The 27,231-nt window shown below is 40.5% G+C and overlaps 2 protein-coding genes across 9 annotated transcripts in view; one reads left to right on the plus strand and one right to left on the minus strand.

Moving 5' to 3' along the window:
* Positions 1-3,134, minus strand: part of XRRA1 (X-ray radiation resistance associated 1) — a 99,041-nt gene extending 95,907 nt beyond the window's left edge. For all 7 annotated transcript variants that reach the window (XM_053560113.1, XM_053560116.1, XM_053560117.1 and 4 more), the window contains exon 1: positions 2,962-3,134. The gene's annotated coding sequence lies outside the window, so the exon portion shown is untranslated. The remainder of the gene's footprint in view (positions 1-2,961) is intronic.
* Positions 3,135-3,287: 153 nt separating this feature from the next.
* On the plus strand, positions 3,288-24,499 carry SPCS2 (signal peptidase complex subunit 2). 2 transcript variants are annotated; one of them, XM_053560124.1, is made up of 5 exons: positions 3,288-3,433; positions 14,145-14,228; positions 15,378-15,537; positions 17,196-17,331; positions 24,301-24,499. In XM_053560124.1, exons 1-5 carry the CDS (start codon positions 3,320-3,322, stop codon positions 24,485-24,487), a joined length of 681 nt encoding a protein of 226 aa, XP_053416099.1. In that variant the 5' UTR covers positions 3,288-3,319; the 3' UTR covers positions 24,488-24,499. The 2 variants fall into 2 exon arrangements, with proteins under 2 accessions (XP_053416099.1, XP_053416101.1); XM_053560126.1 differs by having other exon boundaries at positions 3,300-3,433; positions 15,378-15,559; positions 17,272-17,331.
* The last annotated feature ends 2,732 nt before the right edge of the window (positions 24,500-27,231 follow it).

Here is a 27,231-nt window from a genome sequence, read left to right on the forward strand (position 1 = left end):
TCTGATCGTAGTACCTCCTGGCTCCAACATACTCACATTCTCTCTCTCTCTGTAATGCTCCTCATATGCATAAATTTGCTTATTCTGTTCCTTTGGCCTACCACACTTCTGCTACAGCTAGCTTTCCTGTATCTCCCTCTTCTTAGGTTGATCCTCCTCCGTGCCACCACGTCAGTCCACTTCTTAGTGGAGGCACTCTGCCATATGGTGTCATACGGGTTTGCTTCCTTGTTTGTTCCCCATCCCACCAATGCAAGGCTGTGCGTCCCTCCAAGGAACAGGCTTGGGTTTTATCTTTCTGTTCTACATTACACAGGATCTGCTCTACTGAAGGAAGAGTCTCAATGAGTGTTAAATGAACTAAAACAAACTAAAAACAAAATGCTATAGGAGCATTTCATGTGGTCTGTGAAGAAGGAAAAAGCGAAGATCAGGAAAGTTTTCACAGAGCAAATGACATTAAAGCTAGGTCTTGAAAGTTGCAGAAGATAAACAGCAAGAATAAGCTATAGGGGCATTTGACTAGAGTGGCCAGGGACTGTCTCACAAAAGTAGAGAAACCTCATCTCATGTTATTTAGTGGTAATTATTTTCACATAAATGTTAGGTTTTTTTTGTTGTTTTCTTTTTTGAGACAGAGACTCACTCTATTGCTGGGCTAGAGTGCCACAGCATCAGCCTAGTTCACGGCAACCTCCAACTCCTGGGCTCAGTGATCCTCTTGCCTCAGCCTCTCAAGTAGCTGGGGGACTACAGGTGCCCCCAATAGTGCCTGTCCAATTTTTCCATTTTAGTAGGGATGGAATCTTGCTTTTGCTTAAACTGGTCTCCAACTCCTGAGCTTGAGCAATTGGCCTACCTTGCCTCTCAGAGGGTTAGGATTATAGGTAATAGTTGCTGGGCCTGGCCCATGAATGTTAGGTTTTCCAAACAGGTTTTTGTTTGTTTTATTCAGAGATATATTGCTGGTGACCAGAAAAGGGCTTGCTACACAGTAAGCAACGCAATAATATTTGTTCCATCATTTATGGAGGGCATTTGGGGGAAAAAACAAGTAATACAATGTGATAGAACATAGTGTGGGATGGCGCCTGTGGCTCAGTGAGTAGGGCGCTGGCCCCATATACCGAGGGTGGCAGGTTTGAACCCGGCCCCAGCCAAACTGCAACAAAAAAATAGCCAGGAGTTGTGGTGGGCATCTATAGTCCCAGCTACACAGGAGGTTGAGGCAAGAGAACCGCCCAAGAGCTGGAGGTTGCTCTGAGCTGTGTGACACCACTCACTCTACTGAGGGTGACAGAGTGAGACTCTGTGTCTTAAAAAAAAAAAAAAAGAACATAGTGTGATACTGCTATATGATAACTCTAGGTCACTAGACTAGGAATTCCACCAGAGTAGTGACGAGGTCTATCTTGATCCTGGGGCATCCCTTAGCACCAGGCATATTGATGCTTAATAAATCTAAATATTTGTGGGAAATAATAAATGAATTAATAATTAATGAAAATATAGAATACTATTATATCCTAAAACTGTAAAAGCAGAGTGTCAGAGGGGAAATACCGCTGGTTTTGAGGTAAAAACTAAAAACAACTGGCTTCAAAACAGTATTCTGATACATGATACCTGGACTTGGATAAATTCTCTAATTTCCTAATCTGACAGGGCTCTTATGGGACTAAATAAGAAAGGGGACATGTTATTGGATGAAGAGGGTCCAGGCACCTATCACTGCCCAACCCATATGCAGAAATGGGGTTTAGGTCCAAACAAGCTTTATTTGTCAGAAGGCCAGCAATTCTGAAGAGTAGCCTCTCAATTCTGTTCTCCCTCAGTTATAATTCTAATAACTTTTATAATGAAATACAAGGAAACCAACCTAGAAAATTTCAACTATATCTGATAGGAAGTAACAACAAAGTAGTCTCCATTCTGACAATGCAAAATGTTTAAACAACAGAAAGGTGATTTTCATTTTAACAAAATATCTAAGAGAATCATCAGAGAAAACATATCATCAAAGTAACCTTTACTCTACCAATATCACAATACCTATTGTCTATGTGTGACTACCTCCTAAGAGTCTCCTGAGATAAACATCCTCACAATCATAGTGAAAACTTTAACTGATAATTACCGGGGTAATGGGGTAAGTGTGTGAGCTAAACAGACTAGGTCAGTTGTACGGCTTCAGCTTAGCTTCTTAGACTGCATCTTGCCCACCACTTTTCTGGTCTCAGATGGATGTAAATGCACATAAGATACTGCCAGGCAGATAACAGGCACTCAGTAAAGGTGAGTTCTCCATAACATGAAAATGTTACTAAGGTAGGGATCATGGTGAAACTCGCCCTCTCCTCCCTGAAAGTTGGCTGAAAGATCAACTCAGTTAAAGCAGGTTAATAAGAGAAATGTTTATTTCCAAAATACCACACACGGGGGTAACCACAAGAGTGACTGATTACCTAACGTCCCAACGATGGTTAGGTATCTTGTATCTTTCAGAAGGGAGAGGGAAATGTGAAGTACAGGTACAGCAAGCGGTTTGCTAGGGAGGATGAATAAAAGGAGGCAACAGAATGACCTCCAATTCAACTTGAGAGACAAGTATTGTGTTTTAAATGATTTGGGCCAGGTTTGCTAGCTTTCCAGGGGGAGGAAAGGAAGTCAGTTGCTCCCCCTTTGATTAGGTCAGTCCGGTTTTATGCAGACAGGAAAATCCCCTTCCAAAGTTTTTTGATCGCCAATGGCTTTTAATTGAAAATATTCTTTACGCCAGGTAGCCACACGGTGGGGTAAAATTTCCTTAGCAGCTTCACAAACAACTACAATGACAGTCACTAGAGAGAATAATTGGTTTCATAACAGGGTTAGAGAAGAGAACTTCTCTCGGCCCCTTTGGAAACTCCTCATCGAGACCAGGGAAGACTGAACTGACGCAAACTAAGTTTCCAGCCGCACCTGCCTCCGCCGTCGCTTTCTCCTCCGAGCGGTCGGCAAAGGCGACGTCCTGGTCAGGCGGGATGCGCGCCTGCGAACCTCCCGGGGATCTCGGAGCAGCTCCACGGTGCCGTCTGCCGCTACCTTCCTTACTCCTTAGAAACCGCGACGCTGCGGCTAGCAGCGTAAGTGGCAACGGGCGGCCGAGGCTTCTAACCCCAAGTCCCGGCAAGCCCTGCGGCCACTCCTCCCACCACCTCCCGTCAGCAAGCCCGCGAACTACGGATCCCGACGGACTCTGCGCGGCGCGTCACGCCCTCAGCTTCAGCCAATCCGCTTCCGACAAGTCGGAGGGGCGGGAGACGCCGAGGCGGACAAGATGGCGGCGGCGGCTGCACAGGGCGGGAGAAGCGGTGGTGGCGGAGGTAGTGGTGGCTCTGGTGGTGGTTCCAGCTGCGGGTCAGGTAGTAGCCGTAGTGGCTTGTTGGATAAGGTGAGCATCTGGTTCTGGGGAACAGTCGAGTCCTGGGGGTGCTTGGGAGGCGACGAACCTTCCCATCCCTGTCCCCCTTGTTTTCTGCGGCCTCTTGAGGGGAGCCCTTGTCTGGCCCACGGTGAGAATCCTACGAGCGCTTGTAGCCTGCTCTCACCACACTTAAACCTGGGCCTTTCGGTCTTCTTTCTTTTTCCTAAGTGTTCCTGGTCCTTGACGCTGACTACCACAGCTGCCTCGGATAATTGGATTATTACAGCATTTCACCGTGGCTATCGCTTTGCCCCCGGTGGTGCTGGGGCCACGGTTGAAAGTGCTCTGTTTTACTGAGAGAGAAAACTGAAGGCTGAAGGAAATAAAGAATCTGCTTAAAGTCACTATCCCCCAAACTCCCCAACCCTTGCGTGCTGCTATAGATTCTAAAGTGCTTGTTGTCTTTTATGCTTACTGAAGTTTCTATCATTATACGCCAAATACTGAAAATATTTGAGTATTGTTTTCCCTTACTGGGCTGAAAAGCCGTCAAGATTTTTCCTTTTTTTCCCTCTCTTGTTTTCCTGGCCCTCTCCCCCGCCCGGTCCCTGCCTCCTCCCCTCACCCAGTTGCCACCGAGTTCACTGCTGCCTGTTCACTCTTGCACCTTTCCTCTTGCTGTCATCCAATTGATTTTTTAATTGTGTAGGCCTAGCAATAAGGGCTTACAATAAAAGGAAAATTGTTCCTGGGTTGGCCCTCCTGGACGAAACAATTATTTGGAGAGCTGGGTCCTAGGGTTGGTTCTGCCGCTGGTTAACTCTGTGACCTTGAAATATGCTTGCTCTTCCTAGATTTGTTCTGAAATGATTTAAACTCAGTGTACCTTAAGGTAACTTCCAATTCTCTTATTGTAGGCCCCTGGGCTGGTTTGATGAAAATTGTTAAGCATAGTGTCTTTAATATAGTGAACAGTCAGGATTTTTGATTTATTGATTGTTTGTTGAGACAAGATCTAATTTTTTTGCCTAGGCAAGAGTGCAGTGGCCTCATGATAGCTCACTGCAACTTCAAACTTAATAGGCTCAAGAGATCCTCCTGGCTCAGCCTCCTGGGTAAACTGGGACCTTTTTTTGTAGAAACAAGGTCACTATGTTGCCTGGGCTGGTCACAAACTTCTGGTCTCAAGCAATCCTCTCTCCTTGGCCTCTTCAAGTGCTAGGATTACAGGTGTGAGGCACCCTGCCCAGTCTAAGTTTTTTTTTTTTTTTAATTTTTTTGTAGAGACAGAGTCTCACTTTATGGCCCTGGGTAGAGTGCTGTGGCGTCACACAGCTCACAGCAACCTCCAACTCCTGGGCTTAAGTGATTCTCCTGCCTCAGCCTCCAGAGTAGCTGGGACTACAGGCGCCCGCTACAACGCCCAGCTATTTTTTGGTTGCAGGTTCAGCCAGGGCCGGGTTTGAACCCACCACCCTCGGTATATGGGGCCGGCGCCTTAACTGACTGAGCCACAGGCGCCGCCCCCAGTCTAAGTTTTTTAATTTTAACTGAAAACAGCTTTCAGACTTCCTGGTCCCTTAGATCATGAATACTTGATCATGTTGAAGGTTTCAGACCCAGATCTTTTTGCTTGTTTTTTTTTTTTCTTTTTGTTTTTGAGTGTCATTGATTTTGAATTACATTATTCCCACACTCAACTCTTCTTAAGAGACAGGAACATGTTTTGGAGGTTGGGATGGTATATTGCTTCAACACATGTGAGAGTTCTGGGAATTGCTGGTCGTATTTGTACATAAATCCTTCTCTACTGTTGAGTGAGCACCTCACAGCCTATGCTCATCTTGTCCCACTGACTGTTCTTGCTCTTCTCTCCGCTTGGACCATCACCAGCAAACATTAAGCATGGACAGTCTGCTAAGGCAGTGGTTACAAATAGTATTTGCTGTCATTGTGTTTTTGAAACAACTTGGATTTGGGAATCATAAGGTTTTGGCTTTGGAGTATCTCTGCTAAGAAGTCATTTAACCTCACTAAGTTTCCTTTTCTTCATCTGAGATTTTAGGTTCTCTGGCATCTGTGAGGAGTTTTGGGAGAGTCAAATAAGACCATATGCATTAACAGTCTCTCTGACCTGTAGTGTCTAAAACAAATGTGTGATGGTTGAGGAATAAATCAAGAATCCTGTCAGAGAGTATTCAGAATAGTTGAATATAGGATATTAAATATATTTAAGGAAATGTATTGTATGCAAGTGTGTACTTTTTCTAAAAGTTCATGAGAATGATCCCTGAGATTTAATTGATAAGGGAAAGCCTTACATCTGAGCGTGGAGCTGGAACCTTATGGGGGAGGAGAGAGAAAGAAAAGGCATACCAAGTAAGAAAGTCTCCTTGAGCAAAGGTACACAGAATGTGATGGTGCTTGATGTTTCTTAAGCAGTGAGTTGACTGGAAAGGTCTCTAAGGTAAGAGAACTGAAGTGGCAGGTAGAATTAGATTGAAGAGGGAATAAATTGTTCAGAGTAGGAGTAGGAAGCTGTTGAAGGTTTTTGAGACTACATAATGTTGTTTTAGGAAGTTTATACAGTTTGGAGAGATAGAAATTAAAGCCTAATAAGGCTATGTACCATGCTAGTTTATAGTATGTAGGGAAAAGAAAGACAAGTTTAAATTCTATTGCAGCATGTTAAAAACCATGTGGCCTTGAATAAGTTTGTGGTATTACTGAACCTCAGTTTCTTTGCGTAAACAAATATGTATGTAAACTCATACATATTATAGGCTTGTTGTAAGGATTAAATTGTGCAGTGCTGGTCAATATTGTTTATAAAGGGGTATATAAAAATAGAATTACAAGGTGACAAGAATCCTAACTTTATCAGAAATAGATAAAAGGTCTAACAAAGGAGAACTTGGAAGATTTAACCAGGAAGGGGAGAGAGAAAATAGTCAAGAGCTGCTTAAGTGCTTTTTCTTGGAAAACTTCTTTTCAGCCTTATGTTGAACTGTGTTCTAATTCCTCTGGTGATTACTGCATATGAGAATTAAGCTGTCATTTAATGTGATGAACCGTCTTGCATTATTCCACCAATTTGAATTTGCCTATTTTCCCATCAGGGCTTCTCTGTAGTGATCAACACAGAATAAGTACTCACAGCATCAAATTTAGCAGACAGAAAACTTGAGATCTGCCACCTCAGTCTTCAGAAGCAATTTTAGAGGATGTTGCTCTTACTGTCTGTGAGAGAAAACATGGGAAAAAGTGTTCTCAGTGGAGCAGGATGTGAATGACTAGAGAGGCTTTTGCTCTGTAGGAATGAGAGGCTCTTACCTTTAATACAATTTCTTTGATTTGTTTTGATATGGAGGGAGGGTTTTTATTTCATTTCTGCAGCTATAGTTTCACTGACCAGAACGAAATGTAGTAGAGCTGCAAACGTGCTTCTGGCTTTCCCTAAGCATATATGAGTTTCTACTCTTATGAAACTGACTTTAAGAAGTTAGCAGTTCTTGTTTCCTGATCTTAAAAATAAGTATGCAAATAGAATCTTCCCACCTTCATCACAGAATGACTTACTGCAGTAAGTAATTTTGCCCCAGATACATCAAGGCATTTTGTTTTACCTGACAGTGACCTGTGATGTTAAACTATGGTTTCCAGAAGCTATATCCAGACCCTTATAACCACATACCTGGATTTCTGTCTCCTGGTTAGGCTATCAGACTAAAACACTTCATATTGCAGTTGAGAACACGGTTCTGCTACTTGCCACATGTATATTCTTGGGCAAGTTAGGACATCTCTTTGTATCTCAGTTTCCTTATTTGTAAAGTGGGGAAAATAAGAGTTTTTACCTTAAAGATGACATCTGGCACATGGTAAGTGCTCAACAAAATAGATGTAGCTGGGGTTATTAGAAAAGTATTTTTCAGAATATAATGTGAAATCTGTCTACATGAGACTCCTTTGGGTATTATTTAAAAATATCAATTTTGGACTTCCTCTCAGACTTGAATCAGATTGTGGAGATGAGGCCTGGACATCTGCGTTTCCCCCAACATATCTCTATTTATTACTTCTGCGTTTTAACAGTTACCTCCAGAACTGTCTTAAGTGTCTTTTTAAGTCCATTTTGGTTCTGACATTTTAAAGTTTTTTTGTTTTAATTATTCTGCATAATCCATAGTGGTTTCCCTTGGCCCTCATCTGATAGTCCAACCTCATTTTATAGACATAGATATGGTTGGAGAGGGAAAGGTGTAAAGCAAGTTGCTCAAGACCACACAGTATATTCGTAACATTTCCAGAGCCTGGCTTCCTCAGTATTTAACCCAGTGTTCTTACCTTACTCAGTACATTGCCTCCCATACCAGACACAGAAGCAGATTTGTGGCTGCCTTGTGCTAGCTAATGTAGTGAGAAGAATATCTGTCTTGCAGTGAAAGACCTTGGCTATAGCCTTGGCTTTGTTACCCACCAACCATGTATTCTTAGCCAGGGCATGTCTCCTCTTTTACTTTTCTGGATGGTCTCTTGCCAGACTTCTGATATACTTGTGCCCTGTGAGCTAGAGCTGACAAAGAAGATGAATAGTTCTATGACATTACTGTAATTGTGTTTAAAGAAACAAGGTACTGGATTTTTAACACTGTTTTGCGAACTGAACTTTAATTGCATTTCAAAATGCATTTTTTTTTTTACTTTATTAAAATTTAAAAACTTGTGTGTGTCAGAAGACACTATGAAAGTGCAAAGACAGTCCACAGAATGAGAGAAAATATTTTCAAACAATTTATCTGGTCAGGACCTAGTATCTAGATCAGGCGTCCTCAAACTTTTTAAACCGGGGACCAGTTCACTGTCCCTCAGACCGCTGGAGGGCCAGACTATAGGCAAAAACAAAACAAAACAAAAAAAAACTATGAACAAATTCCTATGCACACTGCACATATCTTATTTTGAAGTAAAAAAACAAAACGGGAACATATACAATCACACCGGCCCGCGGGCCACAGTTTGAGGACCCCTGATATATAAGGAATCATACAACTCAGTAATAAAAAGACAATGACCCGATTTTTAAAGGGCAAAGGACATAAATAGACATTTGTCCATAGAAAATATACAAATGGCCAAAAAGCATGTGAAAGATGCTTAACATCATTACTTGTTAGGGAAATGCAAAGCAAAAGCATTATGAGATAGTACTTCACATCCACTAAGATGGCTACAATAAAAGAAAAACAGTTTTGTTGAGGATATGGAGAAATTAGAACCTTCATATATGGCTAATAGGAGTGTAAAATAATCCAGCACTGTGGAAAACTGGACAGTTCCTTAGAAGGTTCAACATAGAGTTCCCCTGTGACTCAACAGTACTCTCCAGGTACATACCTGAGGGAACTGAAAACATGTTCACATGAAAACTTGGCACCCAAATGTGTTTAAATAACACAGTTATCATAATGGCCAAAAGATGGAAACAACCAAAATGTCTGTTGATGAAGGAAGAAACAAAATGTGCCATGAGAAGGAATGGAGTATATTAATACATGCTACAACATTAATGAACCTTGAAAACAGTCACAAAAAGTCATATGTATTATGACTCTGTATATGAAATGCTCAGAATAAGCAAATTTATAGAGTAGGTTTCTGTTGAAAGTAAATTTGTGGCTACCAGAGACTCCAGCAGTGTTTTTCAACCTTTTTTCTCTCACAGGGTACTTGAACCTATAGTTAAGCTTCTGTGGCACACTTAAATTATGTTACCAAAAACAAACAGAGTTAAAAAAGGAATATACTTCCTGTGTTTTGAACTTCTTTTGAAAATAATTTAATTAGTGATCTTTTAAAATTTGGGGGCACACCCACAAAAATCACTGGGCTAGAAGGCATTAGGGTATGATTGCTAATGGGTATGGAGTTTCTTCGGGAGATTCTGCAAGGATAGTGGTAATGGCTGCATAACTTAGTATACTAAGAACCCTTAATTGTGCATTTTTAAATGATGAGTTTTATGGTATATGAATTATATCTCCATTTATTTTTTGGACAGGATTTCACTCTGTCAGCCAGGCTAGAGTGCAATTGTACATGTAGTAGTTGACGATGGCCTGGAATTCCTCAGCACAAGCAATCCTCCTGCCTCAGCCTAAGTAGCTTGGACTATAGGCGCACGCCACCATACCCAGCTAATATAGCAAGAGATGGTGTCTCGCTATCTGGCCCAGTCAGGTCTCTAATTCCTGGCTTCAAGTAATTCTTTTTCCTTCTCAAAGTGTTGAGATTAGAGACATAAGGCACAATGCCTGGACATTTTCTATATTTCTTGTTTCTTCTCTATTCTCTTCCAAACAAGGTATTTATACTGAATGATTATGTCAGTGTTTTAGTTATACCTTAGAAAATGTTAATTGCCAGTATCAATAGGATTGTCAAGTAATTTATATTTCAATGTGCTGATGAAAAAATGGACCTTCGTTGTTGAGAGTATTGATAAGAGACTAATTGATAAGCTGGATCAAGTTTTCACTTTGAGCTATTTTCAGCCTTACAAGTGAGTATATCTGACAATACTGAAATGTATGATGGGATGTTAAGCCTTGGATCCAGTGACTGACCTGGGCCCCATAGAACTGGAGTTACGTAGGTATCTTGATTCATGGGGCCAGGTTGCAGCCCAGTTTCCAGTAACTATACTTTATGTTGGAATAGGGAAGGCAGTAGAGAACCTAGGAATCAGTTTCTCTGGAGTTGTCACTAATGTGCATGCTCATAAATTAATTACATGAATGCAGCCAATAATGAGCTCTATGAAGCCAGTAATTTTCTTTGCAGCATTTCTTGGCTGCTTTTGTAAAATTAGACTGAAATTGAAGATTCATTGTGTTGCTCAGAGCTATAATCTCTCTGATACATCATGGTTTTTCTGAACTGGGGTCTAAATTAGATGACATTGCACATACTTAAGATAGACATCGTTTTCTGCCCAAATTGAACATTCTTTTATTATTTTGAACTTAGTGCTTCTTATCTTTTCTAGACAATTTGGAGGGAGTAGAGGTGTGTGTATATTTCCAACTCAAAAAATAATCTCAGCTTCTGAGTCTACTGTTTTCATTATCTGATTTTGCTTTAGAAAATTCTGAAGTCAAAATAAAATGTAACTGTAAAGCTTAAACATCTCAAACTCAATGTATACAAATGGGTATTTATCCTTTTTCCTGTGTTCCTTCTATTGGAAAATGATATGAGGGCTCAATTCCTAAATCTAGTTGGTGATCATATCTGTTTCTTTTCTTTCATGTTCTCTGTGACTAAGCTGTCCTAAATCCTGCCAATTCTACTTTAGAAATATCCCCTTTACAACCCTCTGCCCCTGCTCTGTTGAACATTCAGGCCCTTCATTTACATCAGGCCCCATCTGACATTATTTCTCTCTTGTTAATCCCCCCAGATCACCTGTCAGGTTGCCACTAAAATGACTTTTTTGGAAAACCATAAATTTGATTGTATTCCTCTACTTAAATTACTCTATTGCGTATCTCAAAATAAAGTTTACATTCTTTAACCTAGGAAATAATGCTGTCTAGGATATGGTTTCTCATGTGCCTCATTTGCTGCTACTTTCTCCCCTTGCAGCTTGCGTCCACTTTCTAAACTGTGATAAAACAAAGAGGGGAGAGAAAAAGTTTAGCTTTTCTTAGAGCTGTGCTTAGTGCTTTCTAAATCAGAGCTGTCTTTCCATTGACACCACTCTTCACGTTTCAGATGCTCATTTCTCCAGTGTCAATTGTCAATCTAAGGAATTGTGTGAAGTAATCCACTGAGCCCTTTGATATCACTGCATAATTTCTGTTTTCACTCTTATTAATATAAGGGCATGGAAGATGTTCATGTTGTGTCATATTCAAGACAAATTGGTTTTGTTGGATATATCCTAATAACCAAGAATTTGGTTCTTTGTTTTTGACCCTAGCCTCCTTTAAGTCCAGATGTGCTTGTGGAACAGGAGAAGGCTATAATCAATTATCAAATCAGCTAATTCAGAAAATGCCTGTCTGCACTGATTACATATCTTTCAAACCTGGATTGTGTTTACTGTCTTTCCTAAGCACTTCAAAAATGGAATCTTGGCTCGGTGCCTGTGGCTCAAGCGGCTAGGGCACTAGCCACATACACCTGAGCTGGAGGGTTCGAATCCAGCCTGGGCCCGCCAAACAACAATGATGGCTGCAACCAAAAATTAGCCGGGTGTTGTTGCGGGTGCCTGTAGTCCCAGCCACTTGGGAGGCTGAGGCAGGAGAATCACTTGAGCCCAGGAGTTGGAGGTTGCTGTGAGCTATGATGCCACAGCACTCTACCCAGGGCGACAGCTTGAGGCTCTGTCTCAAAAAAAAAAAAAGGAATCTTAATGCCATATCTGTGGGGAAATGTCTTTGCAGAACTTTCTATTAATATTCAAATGTGTAGTAGAGAATTATAACTGAAATGAATCTTTGCAATGTTGTATCAAAGCAATCAAATGTCAATTTTCTGTGAACTTGTTAGTGCCATCTCAATGTAACATCAGTTAGGATGGTTTGATAAAAGGTGTCTTGTCCTATTGTCCTATCCCTGTAGTGGGAAATGATTTCTTTAAAATAGTACTTTTTGAGCTACATTTTCAGCCAAATTGCAACTGGTCTTAAATTGAAGGACATGAGAAGCTCAAAGTTTTTGATATCCTGCATGTTTTGTGGGCATAGTCAAGATTAAAACTTTTTGGCCAGGTGTGGTAGCTCACCCCTATAATCCTAGCACTCTGGGAGGCCCAAGTGGGTAGATTGCCTGAGCTCAGGAGTGAAGACCAGTCTGTGCAAAAGGGAGACCTACCTCTACTAAAAAAATAGAAAAATTAGCTGGGTGTTTTTAGTTCCAGCTACTTGGAAGGCTGAGGTAAGAGGATCCTTTTTGCACAGGAGTTTGAGGTTCTGTGAGCTATGATGCCATAGCACTTTAGCTTGAAGCAACAGAGTGTGACTCTGCCTCAAAAAAACAAAAAACAAAAAAATAATAAATAAAATTTTAATTTTTTTGTTAAGGATTTTTAGTGTTATTAACCACAGCTTGTTAGATAGGAATCAGGGTACATTGTATGGCTGTCACTTCAGGGATCTCTTTGCTCCTTTTTTTGTTTTTGATGGCTAATCATTCTTTTCCTTATATTGTATGGGAAACTGGAATAGTGAAAGGGCATGGGTTTGGAAGTCATAAAAAGTAGAGTGAGTTTTACTTTTTCCACATTGTGGCTTTTACCTTTGGCAGAGTTTTTAAACCCTTAGTGTTATCTGTAAAAGGAGAATGGTAACTGTTCTTACCTCATGGGGTTATTGTAAAGATTAAATGAGGTAGCACATATAAAATACCTAGTATAATATGTAGCACACATTATACATTCAAGAAATGGTAGCCATAATTATACTTTTTGCCTGCCTTCCATCCTTTTTTTTTCTTTTTTTTTTTTTTTTTTTTTGAGACAATCTCTCACTGTGTCGCCCTCAGTAGAGTGCTTTGGTGTCGCAGCTCACAGCAACCTCAAACTCTTAGGCTTAAGCGATTCTCTTGCCTCAGTCTCCCAACTGCCTTCCATCCTTTAAAGAAATTTTGTGAACAAAAAGTTAGATCATTTTAACCTATATATATATTTGCTAAAGTTAAACTGGAGTTTAGCGTTTTAGAATTTTTCTTCTTTTTTTCCTGAAGATTCATTTTTTAACAATTGCTTTTGATACTATATTATGTCCCTGGCTCTGAGAATACCAGGTCTACTGTACTGATAATACATGTCGTACACATCCCATCTATGAAAATTAGATCAACTTGGGCGGCGCCTGTGGCTCAGCGGGTAGGGCGCCGGTCCCATATGCCGGAGGTGGCGGGTTCAAACCCAGCCCCGGCCAAATTAAAAAAAAAAAAAAAAGAAAATTAGATCAACTTAAGGAGACAGTAAGTGTAGGGAAGTGGTCGGCTATGGAAGTTCTATTGTGTATTTTTTTAATGTGTATGCAGTAAAATCTCCATATCTCTGGTGGGGAGTTGAATCCAGGGTGCTAAATTGATGATTTGTAACATTTTTAACTTCTACCAGAAATATTTGAGAACATCACATATTGCCCTCTGAATGGCAGTATTTGGGAAACTTAACAAATTTCTATACGTAAGGGAAATTGAAGCAGTTTGTCTGCCTAACTGATGATGAGATTGGGTCTGGGTCTTGGAACTAAAGACTTGCTGCTAAAATATATAAGTTGTTAGCTGACAAAAATGTATTAAAAGAAACCTTCCACATTTTTTTAAGTGTCTGTAATGTCACAGAATGAAAGAATGAACAAAGTTTTGTTCAGGGGTTTTTTCCTGTACACTTATTTGCATGACATAGTGAGGTAAGATCATAGAATAGTTGAGATCACACAGTTTCTGTAACCCATGTAAGTGTTCTGCTTCTGGGCTAAATCAAAATCTAGATTTTGATTCTCTGCATGGAGTTTGGCAAAATCATATGAGTACCACCTGATTCTAGTGACCTAGGCTCTTTTAACCTCATTTTTAATTTTACCTTCTAGCTCTCCAGCATCAGAAAACAAAGAGTAAATGTTACGTATGCTCGAGGATGCACTTAAGAAGGAAGTTCATATTTCTTTCAGTAAAATGCCAAGTTTCTTGATACATAACTTTCCTATTTGTTTTACAGTGGAAGATTGATGATAAGCCTGTAAAAATTGATAAGTGGGATGGATCAGCTGTGAAAAACTCTTTGGATGATTCTGCCAAAAAGGTACTTCATTGAGGAGGTGGTTTGTTAGCATGGATATAGCTCATGGCCTGTCCTGGAGGATCTTTTTCTTCTGTAACTTGGTGTGACCTTAGTTTTCAGTGTTAAAAATTGAGCCAGAAAGCAATTTTTAAAATTCTCACATAATAAGTAGGGGGCAATATGTTAAAATATAAATGTTAGCTATCTCAGAAAAGTTGGTAATTTAGGGTTTTTGAAATTAATTAGCCTAGAGCCATAGTCCCCAAACCTGTTCATGGCCTATTAGGAACAAGGCCACAAGAGGTGAGCTGTGGGGCAAGCGTTTGTCACCATTTCTTGTCACCTTCAGGTGGGACTGTCTAGTTGCAGGAAAACAGCTCAGGGCTCCCACTGATTTTTGCATTATGGTGTAATATATATGTTATTTGTGTATTACAATGTAATAATAATAGAAATAAAGTACATAATAAATGTAATGTGCTTGAATCATCCCAAAGACATTTTCCCCCTTATGGAAAAACTGTCTTCCATGAAATCAGTTCCTGCTGCCAAAAAGATTGGATACCACTGGCCTAGAGCATAGAAGGTTGAGGGAAGATAGGGCATTCATCCATGATTAGTAATCTCAATTTATAGAAGGAAAAGAAAAGTTTAACTATGGGAAAAGTTAAGAATTTAAAGTCTTTTTTTTTTGGGGGGGGGGCGCGGAGACAGAGCCTTGCTTTGTGCTGCCCCACCCCACCCCCAAGTGGTATGGCATCATAGCTCACAGCAACCTCAAACTCTTGGGCTCAAGCAATTCTCTTGCCTCAGCCTCCAAAGTAGCTGGGACTAGAGGCTACTTTTAGAGACAGGGTCTCGCTGTAGTTCAGGGTAGTCTGGAACTCGTGAGTGATCCATTTGCCTCTGCTGGGATTACAGGCATGAGCCACCTCGCCCAGCCTAGGATTTAAAGTTTTTTATATGGGGAGTTGACCTCTTTCTCTTGGATTCTGTCCTGTATAAATGGCATGAGTCTTATTTGGAGGGATAAACTCTCAGTTGGAGGGAATTACTTGAAAAAGAATTTGTATGATTTTTAACATAATTTTATCATGGAAATGAAGAATAAAAGTAAGTTACTAGGGAGGAAACTTTCCTCATGGCATGATTCTTTGTTCTTCTCTCTAGGTACTTCTAGAAAAGTACAAGTATGTGGAGAATTTTGGTCTAATTGACGGCCGCCTGACCATCTGTACAATCTCCTGTTTCTTTGCCATAGTGGCTTTGATATGGGATTATATGCACCCCTTTCCAGAGTCTAAACCTGTTTTGGCTTTGTGTGTCATATCATATCCTTTATGTATGATCAGGTTTGTTTTCTAGTGATTATTTTATTTTATTTTATTTTATTTTATTTTATTTTATTTTATTTTATTTTATTTTTGTAGAGACAGAGTCTCACTTTATTGCCCTCGGTAGAATGCCGTGGCATCACACAGCTCACAGCAACCTCCAACTTCTGGGCTTAGGTTATTCTCTTGCCTCAGCCTCCCGAGTAGCTGGGACTACAGGCACCTGCCACAACACCTGGCTATTTTTTTTTTTTGCAGACAAAATGAGTGATTTATTAAGGGATGGCTGGTGCTCGCTCAGGCACAGCAACCGACACCTGGCTATTTTTTTGTTGCGGTTTGGCCAGGGATAGGTTTGAACCCGCCACCCTTGGTATATGGGGCTGGCGCCCTACCCACTGAGCCACAGGCGCCGCCCTCTAGTGATGATTTTTAAAAATGTCTACTGATATTCTTCCCTGCAAAAAATTGAAACTTTCATATTAGGGCCTGCTAATGTTGGAAATTAACATTATGAGCTGTGTATATCTGTAAATTTATGTAGTAACTATGATTGATATTTTAGGCTTAATGTGTTTTATCTTTAGTTCTCCATTATTACTATAGAGGTTATTGTAATCCTAATATGAGCACTTAATAGCAGAGCACACAGTAATAATGAGGCCTAGTTCTTCTTTCTAACCCAGAACTTTTCCCATTAGGTCAGGCTGCTTAAAGCCACACATTCCAGGTTATTAGGAAAGGATCAGATTTTAGAAGTTTAGAGGGGGGGGTTCCAAAGAGGTTTGAACAATAGCAACATTACTTCAAATAATGTGGCCACTCAAGAGAAGTGCTTTGATGGCACTTTGGTTGTGTTTGTTTAAAACAAAACAAGATCTTATTTTATAATCATGTTTTCTTTATAGTAGTTGTGACTTCCATTATAGATGTCTTCTGTGTGATATATACGTATATGTGTATCTTCCATCTCTAAACCTCACAATAAATTTAAAAAGTCAGTACATGTATTATCCCTATTTAGAGATGAAGGTACGGACATTTGGGGAAGAAAGTAATGTCATGGTTACACTGGTAAAAGGCAAAGACTCAAATCTAGGACTGCCTCACTCCAAACTCCATACACTTTGCACTGTATTTTCCTGCCTCTGTCCTTCATAAAATTTAGATGATGCAATGTACACAAAGCTCTTAAGCCAGGTCCTTGGTAGAGGGTAAGCGCTCAAATGTGGTAGTTAATACTGTCAAAAACTGAGTATAAGTACATATGATGTATGAAGTAATGATCTGACAGTAAATTATTTGGGTTACTTCTGCTGACCCTTGCAGGGGAAAGACCACTGTGATTATTAGTTGTTTTTTAATAAAGAAATAAACACATTTATAACAAAGTCTTGACAAACTAGGTATCTTTTTATACATGTCCTTGAACGTAAAAGATGAGAACTCATTTATGCCTTGTACTTTCAAATTTTCTTCCTTTTTGAGATGTTTGGAGCATTAATCAGAGTCTTCTCTCAGTACATAAGTATAACGATGAAAATGAAATGGCTAGATTTTTGGTGTTTCTGCAACAAGACAGAGCTATCTTTTTTAGGACCACATGCTACTTCTCTTTTTATGTTTGTATATTTTCACCTTAACTTTATTTGAACCTATTTTGTGATGATGGGGATTCTGACAATTTATACCTCATATAAGGAAAAGAGCATCTTTCTCGTGGCCCACAGGAAAGATCCTACCGGGATGGATCCTGATGATATTTGGCAGCTGTCCTCCAGTCTTAAAAGGTATGACTGTTACAGATTTTTAAATCCTGATGTGTTGTCATTATCAGCAACAGACTGTTGTACTCTATGTAGATCATAGTGCTGGTCATATAAAGTGAAAAAGGGGTATGAGTTATCTCCCAGATTTTTCCTAGCCCTGCAGTTCTGAGATTGCATTATCACAGAAATGCTCTGAGGATAAACTTTGGGAGAAAGTACATAGGTGGAAGAATGATTCTCTTTTTTCCTTGTGGCCAATTAACAGAGACAATTAAGAGTGCAGAACTAAAAAGACCAAAGGTGTGAGATCAGTTATCTTTGAAGAACCCCATTAACTTCTGTTCTTCTGTGATCCTAACTGCATTCCACGAATGCAATCAAGAATCTGGAGCCGTGCCCTGGGCAACGTGAAAAAGCACAATCCAGAGTCTGTAGGTACGCAGAACTGAGTTTGTGTTCTAGCTCAGTTTTTTTCCACATGTATAACTGGTTAGGTCATGTACATTATCTGAGCTTTTAATAGGATCAGATAATAACTCCTAGAGTTGTTGGTAAAGTGAGATACTAGTTATAATAATAGCAAATGTTTATTGAGCATTTATTATATATTGGGTATTATGTTAATTACATTATCTCACTTAAACCTTAGCATGTCCATTTTATAGATAAGAATACAGGCCCCCAAATGGAAAATTAATTCTTCTAGAGTCTTATAATTCAAAAGTGGGAGAGCAGGCATTCCAGCCCAAGTTTGAGCCCAGAATTCATGGTCTTAGTCACTATTTCTAAAAACACATGGTGTACTTCCCATCCATAGTAGGCCTTCAGATTATAAGTACATTTATTCACATATGAAGGTAGGTATATCATTAGTTCCATACGGCTTCTCTCATGGCCCGTTTGTGGAGATGCCTATGAAGAGAAGGAGCAGACCTTCATTTCGATGTTGCAGCTGAGTTATCTGTTTGTAGGTCCCCTAGCTGCCCTTTGGCCTCAGCCATCATAAATCTTTATCCTCTGCCAAGCCACTCAAGCAGAGGTGCAGAAGTCTAGAACCTAGCAATGTCTTGATTTCATTATTTTCATTCTGACTTTTGTTTTTTTTTTTTTTTCCAATTTTTGAGACCAGAGTCTTACTCTGTTGCCCTGACTAGAATGCAGTGGTCTGATCATAGCTCACTGCAACCTCCAACTTCTTGGCTCAAGCAGTCCTTCTGCCTCAGCTTCCCAAGTAGCTGAAACTACAGGCATGGAACCACCCCGCCTGGCTAAGTTTTCTGTTTTTTCGTAGAGGTAGGCCCTTTTGCTCAGACTGGGACTTTTGTATTTTTAACAGCTGTTTTGAGATATAGTTCGCCCATTTAAAGTGTACAGTTTAGTTGTTTCTGATGTATTTTCAGATATTTGCAACCATTACCAGAGTCAAAATGGAACATTTTCATAACCTCAAAAAGAAACTCCATATCCTTTAGTTGGTACCTCCTTGTCCTACCACTCGTCCTAGCCCTAAGCAACTATCAGGCTACTTTCTCTGTGTATAGGTTTCCCTTTTCTAGACATTTCATATGAATGGAATCTTATAATATGTGGTCTTTTATAATGAGCTTCTTTCACTTAGGATGATGCTTTCAAGGTTCATCCATGCTGTAGCATTTGTAAATACTTCAGTTGTTTTTAACGGTCAGCTATTCCATTGCATGGATATACCACATTTTGTTTATCTGCTGTCAGTTGATGGACATTTGGCTTGTTTTCACCTTTGCCTGTCATTTGAGGAAGTGGCAGACCATTTTCCAAAGTGACTTCCCCATTTTATAATCCCATTAGCAGTGTGTGAGAGTTCTGATTTTCCACGTTTCCTCCTGATTTTTACCAACTGCCATATTGTTGATAGAAAGGAAGTATGCATGTTCTTGCTGTGTTCCTCTTATCTCCCTGTGTCTTCTCCTTCACCCCTTTTAGTGTGACTTAGTAGCTGAATACTGTCTGATTCTAATGTCTTGTTCCATAGCTGCCAGATCTTGTGATGTGAAAATGGCAATGAAAGGCTTGTGCAGCCTGTCACAAGCTACATGACTCCCTTGTGAAGAGTCTTCCATTCTGTTACTCCCCAGCACATTCACTATATCATCTAAACTCTACAGCACATCAAGTCTTTCAGCATACATCTTGCAGTGACAGTTTCAGCTCTCTTTCATACCCCTCCCAAAATATATATTCTTACTCTAACAATTTTATGGAATTTGCTGAGTTGTCCAGGTTTCCTAGTGACTCTATGCCTGTAAACATAATCTTTCTGGCTTGATTATCTTTTTTTCTTTTCTTTTTTTTTTTTTTTAGAGACAGAGTCTTAAGCTGTTGCCCTGGGTAGAGTGCCATGGCATCGTAGCTCACAACAACCTCCAACTCGGGCTCAACCGATCCTCTTGCCTCAATTTTTCTATTTTTTTTAGTAGAAATGGGGTCTCGCTTTTGCTCAGGCTGGTCTCAAACTTGTGAGCTCAAGCAATCCACCCACCTTGGCCTCCCAGAGTGCTAGGTATTACAGGCATGAGCCACTGTGCTCAGCCAACTTGTCAACTTTTCTAAGAAGCCTTCCCTAATTTACCTTTGTGTGGGTCAGGTACTCCTAGGTATTCTCAAGATCATTTTATGCTGATCTGTGAATCTTGTTCATACGGAGCTATAATTATTTACTTGTTTGTCTCATAGGCTCACCCCAAAATGTGAGCTGTCATTCACTGTATACTAGATGCCCAAGCAGAGACTATCTCATTTACCCCTGAGTCCCCAGCCCTAGCCCAGAGCTTGGCACAACTTAGATGTGTAGTAAGTTTTATTGTGTGTCAATGATTAATGTTTACCTGGGCTGGGCTGGTAGTGACTTGGGCTCCTAATTAGTCTCTGCCAGCAGCTATTGTCAGCCGTCCATCCACTGAGAACATAGAAGCTGTCAGAAATCTCCAGTCACTACTTACCTACTTACAGTGCTCATCATACTCTGCCTTCTTTTTAGGTATCTAAAGCCTTCCTTCTTTGGGCCTCTAGATTTTATCCCTTCTCATTTCCCTGTGCTGGATCATTCCTCCTAACATCCAAACATACTGTGATTTCTCCCAACTAAAAAATAATGTTTCTTACACAGTTTTTTCATTACTCTGTTCTGCTTTTCCTTTTATCACTTGGATCTGTTCTTAGCTTCACTTCTCTTTCCTCATCTCACTTGACTTGTCGGCAGCATTTGACATTAAATCATTCTCTTAACACTTTTTAATTTTTTTTTTAATTTTTATTATTTAAAAAAAATTTCTTTTGTGACAGAGTCTCACTCTGTCACCCTGGGTAGAATGCTGTGGTGTCATAGCTCACAGCAACTTCAAACTCCTGGGCTCAAGTGATCCCCTTGCCTCAGCCTCCCAAGTAGCTGAGACTACAGGCACCTGTCACAACGTCTGGCTATTTTTAGAGATGGGGTTTTGCTCTTGCTCAGGCTGGTCTCGGCTGAGCTCAAGCAATCCACCTGCCCTGTCCTCCTAGAATGCTAGGATTACAGGTCTGAGCCACCTCACCTGGCCTAGTAACACTTTTAAAACTAGGCTTCTAGGATACCACGTGTTTCTAATTTTCTTCTTACCTTAATGTCTGTTCCCGAGTCTCCGTTTTGATTCTTCATCTCCCATTTATCTAAATTTGAAGTGCCACTAGGGCTTGTTCCTGGAACCTCTTTTCTGTCTATATTTACCAGGTGAAATCTTATGTAGACTTTCAAGACTTTAAACACCATCTATATGATGAAGATCTCTAAATCTGTTTGTTTATCCTCATTCCCTTCCTATGTATCCCAGTTTGCTGTCTAATAGGCATTTCATAGTTAACATATCTAAAACCTAACTCTGCTGTTCCTCATTCAAACCTGCTCCTCCCTTGGTTTTCCCCATTTCAATAAATGGCAGTGCCATCTTACAGATGCTCCCTCTGGAATCATTTGGATTTCTCTCTCAATCCCTTCTCTAGTCTGTCAGCAAATCCTGTTAGCTCTACCATCTACATATATCATCTACCATCTACCATCTCCATGCTGGCATCATCTTTTATGTAGGTACTGTGATAATGTTCTACTGTGATAATGTTCTAATAGCTGCTCTCCCTGCTTGTGATCTGTTTTCAGCACAGCAGGTAAAGTGATCCTTTTGAAACATAAGTCTGATCAACTCAGTTCTTTGCTTAAAACTTGCTCAAAGAGGGTGGCACCCAAAGCTCAGTGGGTAGGGCACCGGCCACATATGCCGAGGCTGGCGGGTTTGAACCTGGCCTGGGCCAGCTAAAACAATGACAACTGCAACAAAAAAAAATAGCTGGGTGTTGTGGTGGGAGCCTGTAGTTCCAGCTACTTGGGAGGCTGAAGCTAGAGAATCACTTATACCCAAGAGTTTGAGGTTGCTATAGCTGTAACACCACAGCACTCTACCCAGGGTGACAGCTTGAGACTTGTCTCCAAAAAAGTAGAACTTGCTCAAAGAAAAACCTAGAATTATAAGTATGTCTTAGAAGTCCACACATACGTATTCTCTGTACTCCACATATATATGTAAACACATCCCTTTTCTCCCATGATTCTCATCTTCTCCAACTCTTTTCTCTTCTTCAGACATTCTAGGCATGTTCTTGCCTCCAGACCTTTGCACTTGCTGCTCCTTCTCCCTGGAATTTTTCTTTTCCACATAGCTTGTTCAGTCACCACTTCTAAAGCTCTGCTCAAATACCTGCTTAGTGAAGCCGTTCCTGTCTACCACATTTAAATGAGTACCTTATTTTTTAAATAATATTTCCTCACAGTAAAATGAAAGCCCCCAAAGGCAGACATTTGTATGTGTTCACTGTGGCATATCCTTACCATATAAAACTGCCTGGCATGTATAAGTAGGGCTCAATAAATGTTCGAATTAATGAATAACCATTTCTAAAATGCATCAGGTCACAACTCATCATGTCCCGCCATCAAAGCTGTTAACTGCCAATAGAACTAGGCCTAGAAGTCCAAAAATTACCGTGATGTCAGTCAGCAGCCATTGGTTCAGAGCTTGAGAAGATCTTTTGAAGTGCTGAAAATAGTTCAAAGACCTTCACTACTAGCTACTCAATTTGGAAATTACTGCCTAGACCAAAAATGTATTGAGGAGCTATGGTTTTTTTGTTTGTTTGTTTTATTTTTAATTTCAGCTTGCTTGTTCATCATTCTTCTTCGTTTGAAGTACTGTGTTTTTTTTTGTTATTGTTGTTCATTTTCTTTCTTCTTTTTTTCAGTGCTTCCTCTGGCGATGCTCTGTCCCATTGCCTCCCCAGTAGCTGGGATTACCACAACGTCTGGCTGGGTTTTTTTGATGTTAGTAGAGACGGGGTCTTACTCTGGCTCACTGCTGCTCATCCTGGTCTCGAACCTCTGAGCTCAGGCAATCCACCCGCCTTGGCCTCCCACAGCGCTGGGACTACAGGCGTGAGCCACCACGCCCGGCCGCTACGGTTTTTTTGAGCACTAGTTTAATGATAGACTCTGTTCTAGTGACAATCCTGAAAGTAGGTGGAAGTTTTGTCATTTAAACACATAAAAATAGAGGGTCAAAAGTCTCCTTCATTGAAAGATAATACTAGCTTTACAATCAACTGAATAAGCCCTAATGCAGCAGTTCTCAACCTGTGGGTCGTGACCCGCAGGAACTGTATTAAAGGGCCACGGCATTAGGAAGGTTGAGAACAACTGCCCTCATGGAACAGAGGTGAGGAGGAATATCAGCCTACCAGAAATTGGTGCCATTAAACTCTCTTGAATGGATGGAAATAGTAAAGGCCTTCAAGGTACCTTAAGATATACCTGGATAATCTCTGGAGTTCATGTAGTAAAGCAGTTGGCATCCTGGCCTGGGATCAGAGTAGAACTCAGAGTTAGCTAAATTGACGACAGGGTGCAAGGACCAAGTACCCTAGAACTGAGGAGCACCCTTCAACATAAAGGATCTTCATTTATTCATAGATATAGAAACAAGACAAAAACCCTAGCCCTCAGGAATCTCCCACTCTAGGCTTGGCACCTGTGGCACAGTGGTTACAGCACTGGCCACATGCACCGAGGCTAGTGGGTTCGATCCCAGCCCAGGCCAGCTAAACAACAATGACAACTGCAACAAAAAAAATAGCTGGGTGTTGTGCTGGGCATCTGTAGTCCCAGCTACCTGGGAGGCTGAGGCACGAGAATCAATCACTTAAGTCCAAGAAGTTGAGGTTGCTGTGAGCTGTGACGCCACAGCACTCTACCAAGGGTGACATAGTGACACTCTGTCTCCAAAAAAAAAAAAAAAAGACCTCCTAGTCTAGTGAAGAACACAGATACATACACATCACATCAATAGATAAGAGTTGAATATTGATTGGTACTGTGTGTAGAAGATAAAAGAGACACATCTGACCCAGACTGGGAGGGTTCGTTCCCAGAAGAGTTTGTGTCCAAGTATATAGTATTAACAGATGGGAAACTAGTCAAGTAAGGTGGGAGAGAAGAGTCTACTGAGGACCCTGTATGGTAAGTGCAAAGTCCAGAACTGAGAAAAGTTGGTCTACATGGTTTAATAGTCTACAAGGTAAAAGAGGCGCACAGTAACTAAATCAGGGAGATGTGTCAACACTTAAGAATCAGAATTAGTGGGTGACACCTGTGGCTCAAGGAGTAGGTCGCCAGTCCCATATACTAGGAGTGGCAGTTTCAAGCCCAGCCCCGGCCAAAACTGCCAAAAAAAAAAAAAAAAAAAAAAAAGAATCAGAACTAGTATCTTGAAGGGAGTTAGGAGCTGTGGGTGATTGTTTTTTTTTTGTTTTGAAGGATGTGTGTGTTCTGTATATCACCATACCTATCTTACTACTGTACTCTTTGAAAACACTTGGTGTGCCATATTAAATGTTTGTGTTTAGTTTTTGATTCATTTTTTTCCTGATGCGTAGGTTCGATGACAAATATACCCTGAAGCTGACCTTCATCAGCGGAAGAACAAAGCAGCAGCGAGAAGCTGAGTTCACCAAGTCCATTGCTAAGTTTTTTGACCACAGTGGGACACTGGTCATGGATGCATATGAGCCTGAAATATCCAGGCTCCATGACAGTCTTGCCATAGAAAGAAAAATAAAATAGCCAGTTCTAAAATGGTTCTCTTTCTGCTGGATCATGCTGAATTGTGGGGGGTGGGAGGGTGGGGAGGGGACAGAGAACTTAAAATGAGTACAGTAAGAAATGTTAAAAAATGTCCCTGTTCTGTCCTGAAATTTTCATCTATTCTGGGATAAATAGTATTTTCTAGTACAGATAAGAGATGTTGTAGCTGATGTCTAGCTGTAGCCTCCTTGGTCTGCTGATTGTGTTGTTTTGATTTGCTTTTCTGGAAAAACATTTTTGCTAAAAATTGTGCAGACTTCCTTTGAACCTAGCAGTATTTTATATAGTATAGCTTTGTGCCATGCAACATTTGAAGACTCAGTTTTAAAAGTTATTAACTCCAGGCGGTGCCTGTGGCTCAGTGAGTAGGGCGCCGGCCGCATATGCCGAGGGTGGTGGGTTTAAACCCGGCCCTGGCCAAACTGCAACAAAAAAATAGCCGGGCGTTGTGGCGGGCGCCTGTAGTCCCAGCTGCTCAGGAGGCTGAGGCAAGAGAATCACGTAAGCCCAAAAGTTAGAGGTTGCTGTGAGCCGTGTGACGCCATGGCACTCTACCCGAGGGCGGTACAGTGAGACTCTGTCTCTACAAAAAAAAAAAAAAAAATTATTAACCCATTGCTGACTCTGTATTAATTTCTATTTCAATAACTGTTTCCCTTGAATTCAGGATACAACTTCTTGTGTATGCTAGCTTTCCTTTACACACCATTTTTATGGGTGTGTGTAAATCTGACTTGGGGAGAATTTAACAAAAAAATAGCTTTTTAATTTAAAACAGACCTTCTGCCTGTTACGTTTTGTGCTCTTAACCAATTAAAGAAGCCAAATAGCATTTTTAGTTTTATATTGTCTGTTTTCCACTAGTGTATCCTTGTTGATTTGTTTATGGCCTTTTATTAACTGCCATTTTCTAAAATTTTTTTCAATAAAAGGAAAGAAGATACGAAAAAATATTGGAGTCATAATCTTGATGGAAGGAACAGGTTCATTTAGGTTCCTTTCATTTCTAGGCTGTTTTACTTACTAGAGGCCCCTGAGAACCTATAGCTGAAACAGCTTTCTGATGATGACAGCAATGACAGTACTTGGTACTTAATATATGCTAGGATGTACTCAACTACTTTATGTGTATTAATTCAATAATGCAACCATCGTAAGAGGTAGATACTGTTACACCCTTTTTATAGGTAAAGAAACTAAAACACAAAAGTTGACCGTCACACACAGCTAGTGCTAGAGCTAGGATTTAAACCTGGGTAATCTGCCATCAGAGTTTGTGTTCCTTCAGAGATAAAAAAGCAACATCTTTTCCAGTATTTTCCTACTGCGATCGGAGAAGACCTGGGCACTTGCCTAGATCCTGTGACCTTTAGGAATATTGGTTCATCAGTCTTAAAAATACAATTCCAGCTGAGCCTAGAACACCCTGTTCAGCTTATAAAAAGTCGCCACTATCACATTTCCTGTTAGACTTGGGAATGTTGCCCTAGTGAGCACCAGCCAGTGGGGGGTTGTGGAACAACACTGGACAGGAAGTTGAAGCCTTGGATTCTATACTCATTCCTATAATCCTTGGGTAAGTCACGAAATTCTCTGAGCTTCTAGTTTCTTCTTTTTGTTTTTTGAATTTTTTAGATAGTGTCTGAGTCTGTTGCTCAGACTATAGGCTAGAGTGCAGTAGCATCATCATAGCTCACTGCAGCCTCAAACTCCTGGACTCAAGCAACCCTCCTGCCTCAGTCTCTCAAGTGGATTTGACTATAGGCACTTGCCACTATGCCTGACTTGTATTTTCTGGGTGGTTTTCTTTTTGTTTGTTTCGTAGAGATGGTTTTCCCCCACGTTGCTCGGCCTATTCTCAAACTCCTGGCCTCAACTGAGCCCCCTTTGCCTTAGCCTCCCAAAGCACCACTGTGCCTGGCTGCCTTAATTTTTTTTTTTAGGTGATAATCCTAATTCTGTCAGCTACTTAAATCTTTTGAAAGTGTATAATCACATAGTTGTTTTTACAATGGAGGAATTATAGTCATCCCTTGGTGTCTGTAGGGGATTGGTTCTAGGACCCATGAGGATGCTCAAGTCCCTTAGGAAAAATTGTGTAGTATTTACATGTGACCTATGCACATATTCCCACGTATTTTCCATATTACTGTATTTATATATATACTTTTTTTTTTTTGAGACAAGTTCTCTTGCCCAGGTTGGAATGCAGTGGCAGGATCATAGTTCACTGCACCCTTGAGCTCCTGGGCTCAAGCTGTCCTCCCACTTCACCCTCCTGAGTGGCGGGGACAGTCCCTACAGCCACATATCACTGTGCCTAGAGAGGGGGATCTCACTATGTTGCCCAGGCTCATCTTGAACTCCTGGCCTCAAGGAATCTTCCACCTCAACCTGCCAAAGCACTGGAATTATAGGCATAAGCCACTGCTGAACCTACTTTTAACCATCTCTGGATGATTTACAATACCTAATATAATGTAAATAGTTACGTATATAACTTATATACATAATATAATGTAAATATATAGTTATGCTATACTATTTACATATATATATATTTTTTTTATTTTTTGAGACAGTCTCACTATATCACCCTTGGTAGAGTGCCCTGGTGTCACAGCTCACAGCGACCTCAAACTCTTGGGCTTAAGTGATTCTCTTGACTCAGCCTCCCAAGTAGCTGGGACTACAGGCACCTGCCACAACGCCCAGCTATATAC

This window comes from Nycticebus coucang, chromosome 14 (genome assembly GCF_027406575.1).
Source record: "Nycticebus coucang isolate mNycCou1 chromosome 14, mNycCou1.pri, whole genome shotgun sequence".
Taxonomy (NCBI): domain Eukaryota; kingdom Metazoa; phylum Chordata; class Mammalia; order Primates; family Lorisidae; genus Nycticebus; species Nycticebus coucang.

What these genes read in the sequence shown, in the direction of transcription:
- SPCS2 (XM_053560124.1), top strand. Translation starts at nt 3,320, where the DNA reads ATGGCGGCGGCGGCTGCACAGGGCGGGAGAAGCGGTGGTGGCGGAGGT. An exon ending in GTAGTGGCTTGTTGGATAAG is followed by an intron (nt 3,434 to 14,144) that starts GTGAGCATCTGG and finishes TTTGTTTTACAG; the next exon opens with TGGAAGATTGATGATAAGCC. An exon ending in TGGATGATTCTGCCAAAAAG is followed by an intron (nt 14,229 to 15,377) that starts GTACTTCATTGA and finishes TCTTCTCTCTAG; the next exon opens with GTACTTCTAGAAAAGTACAA.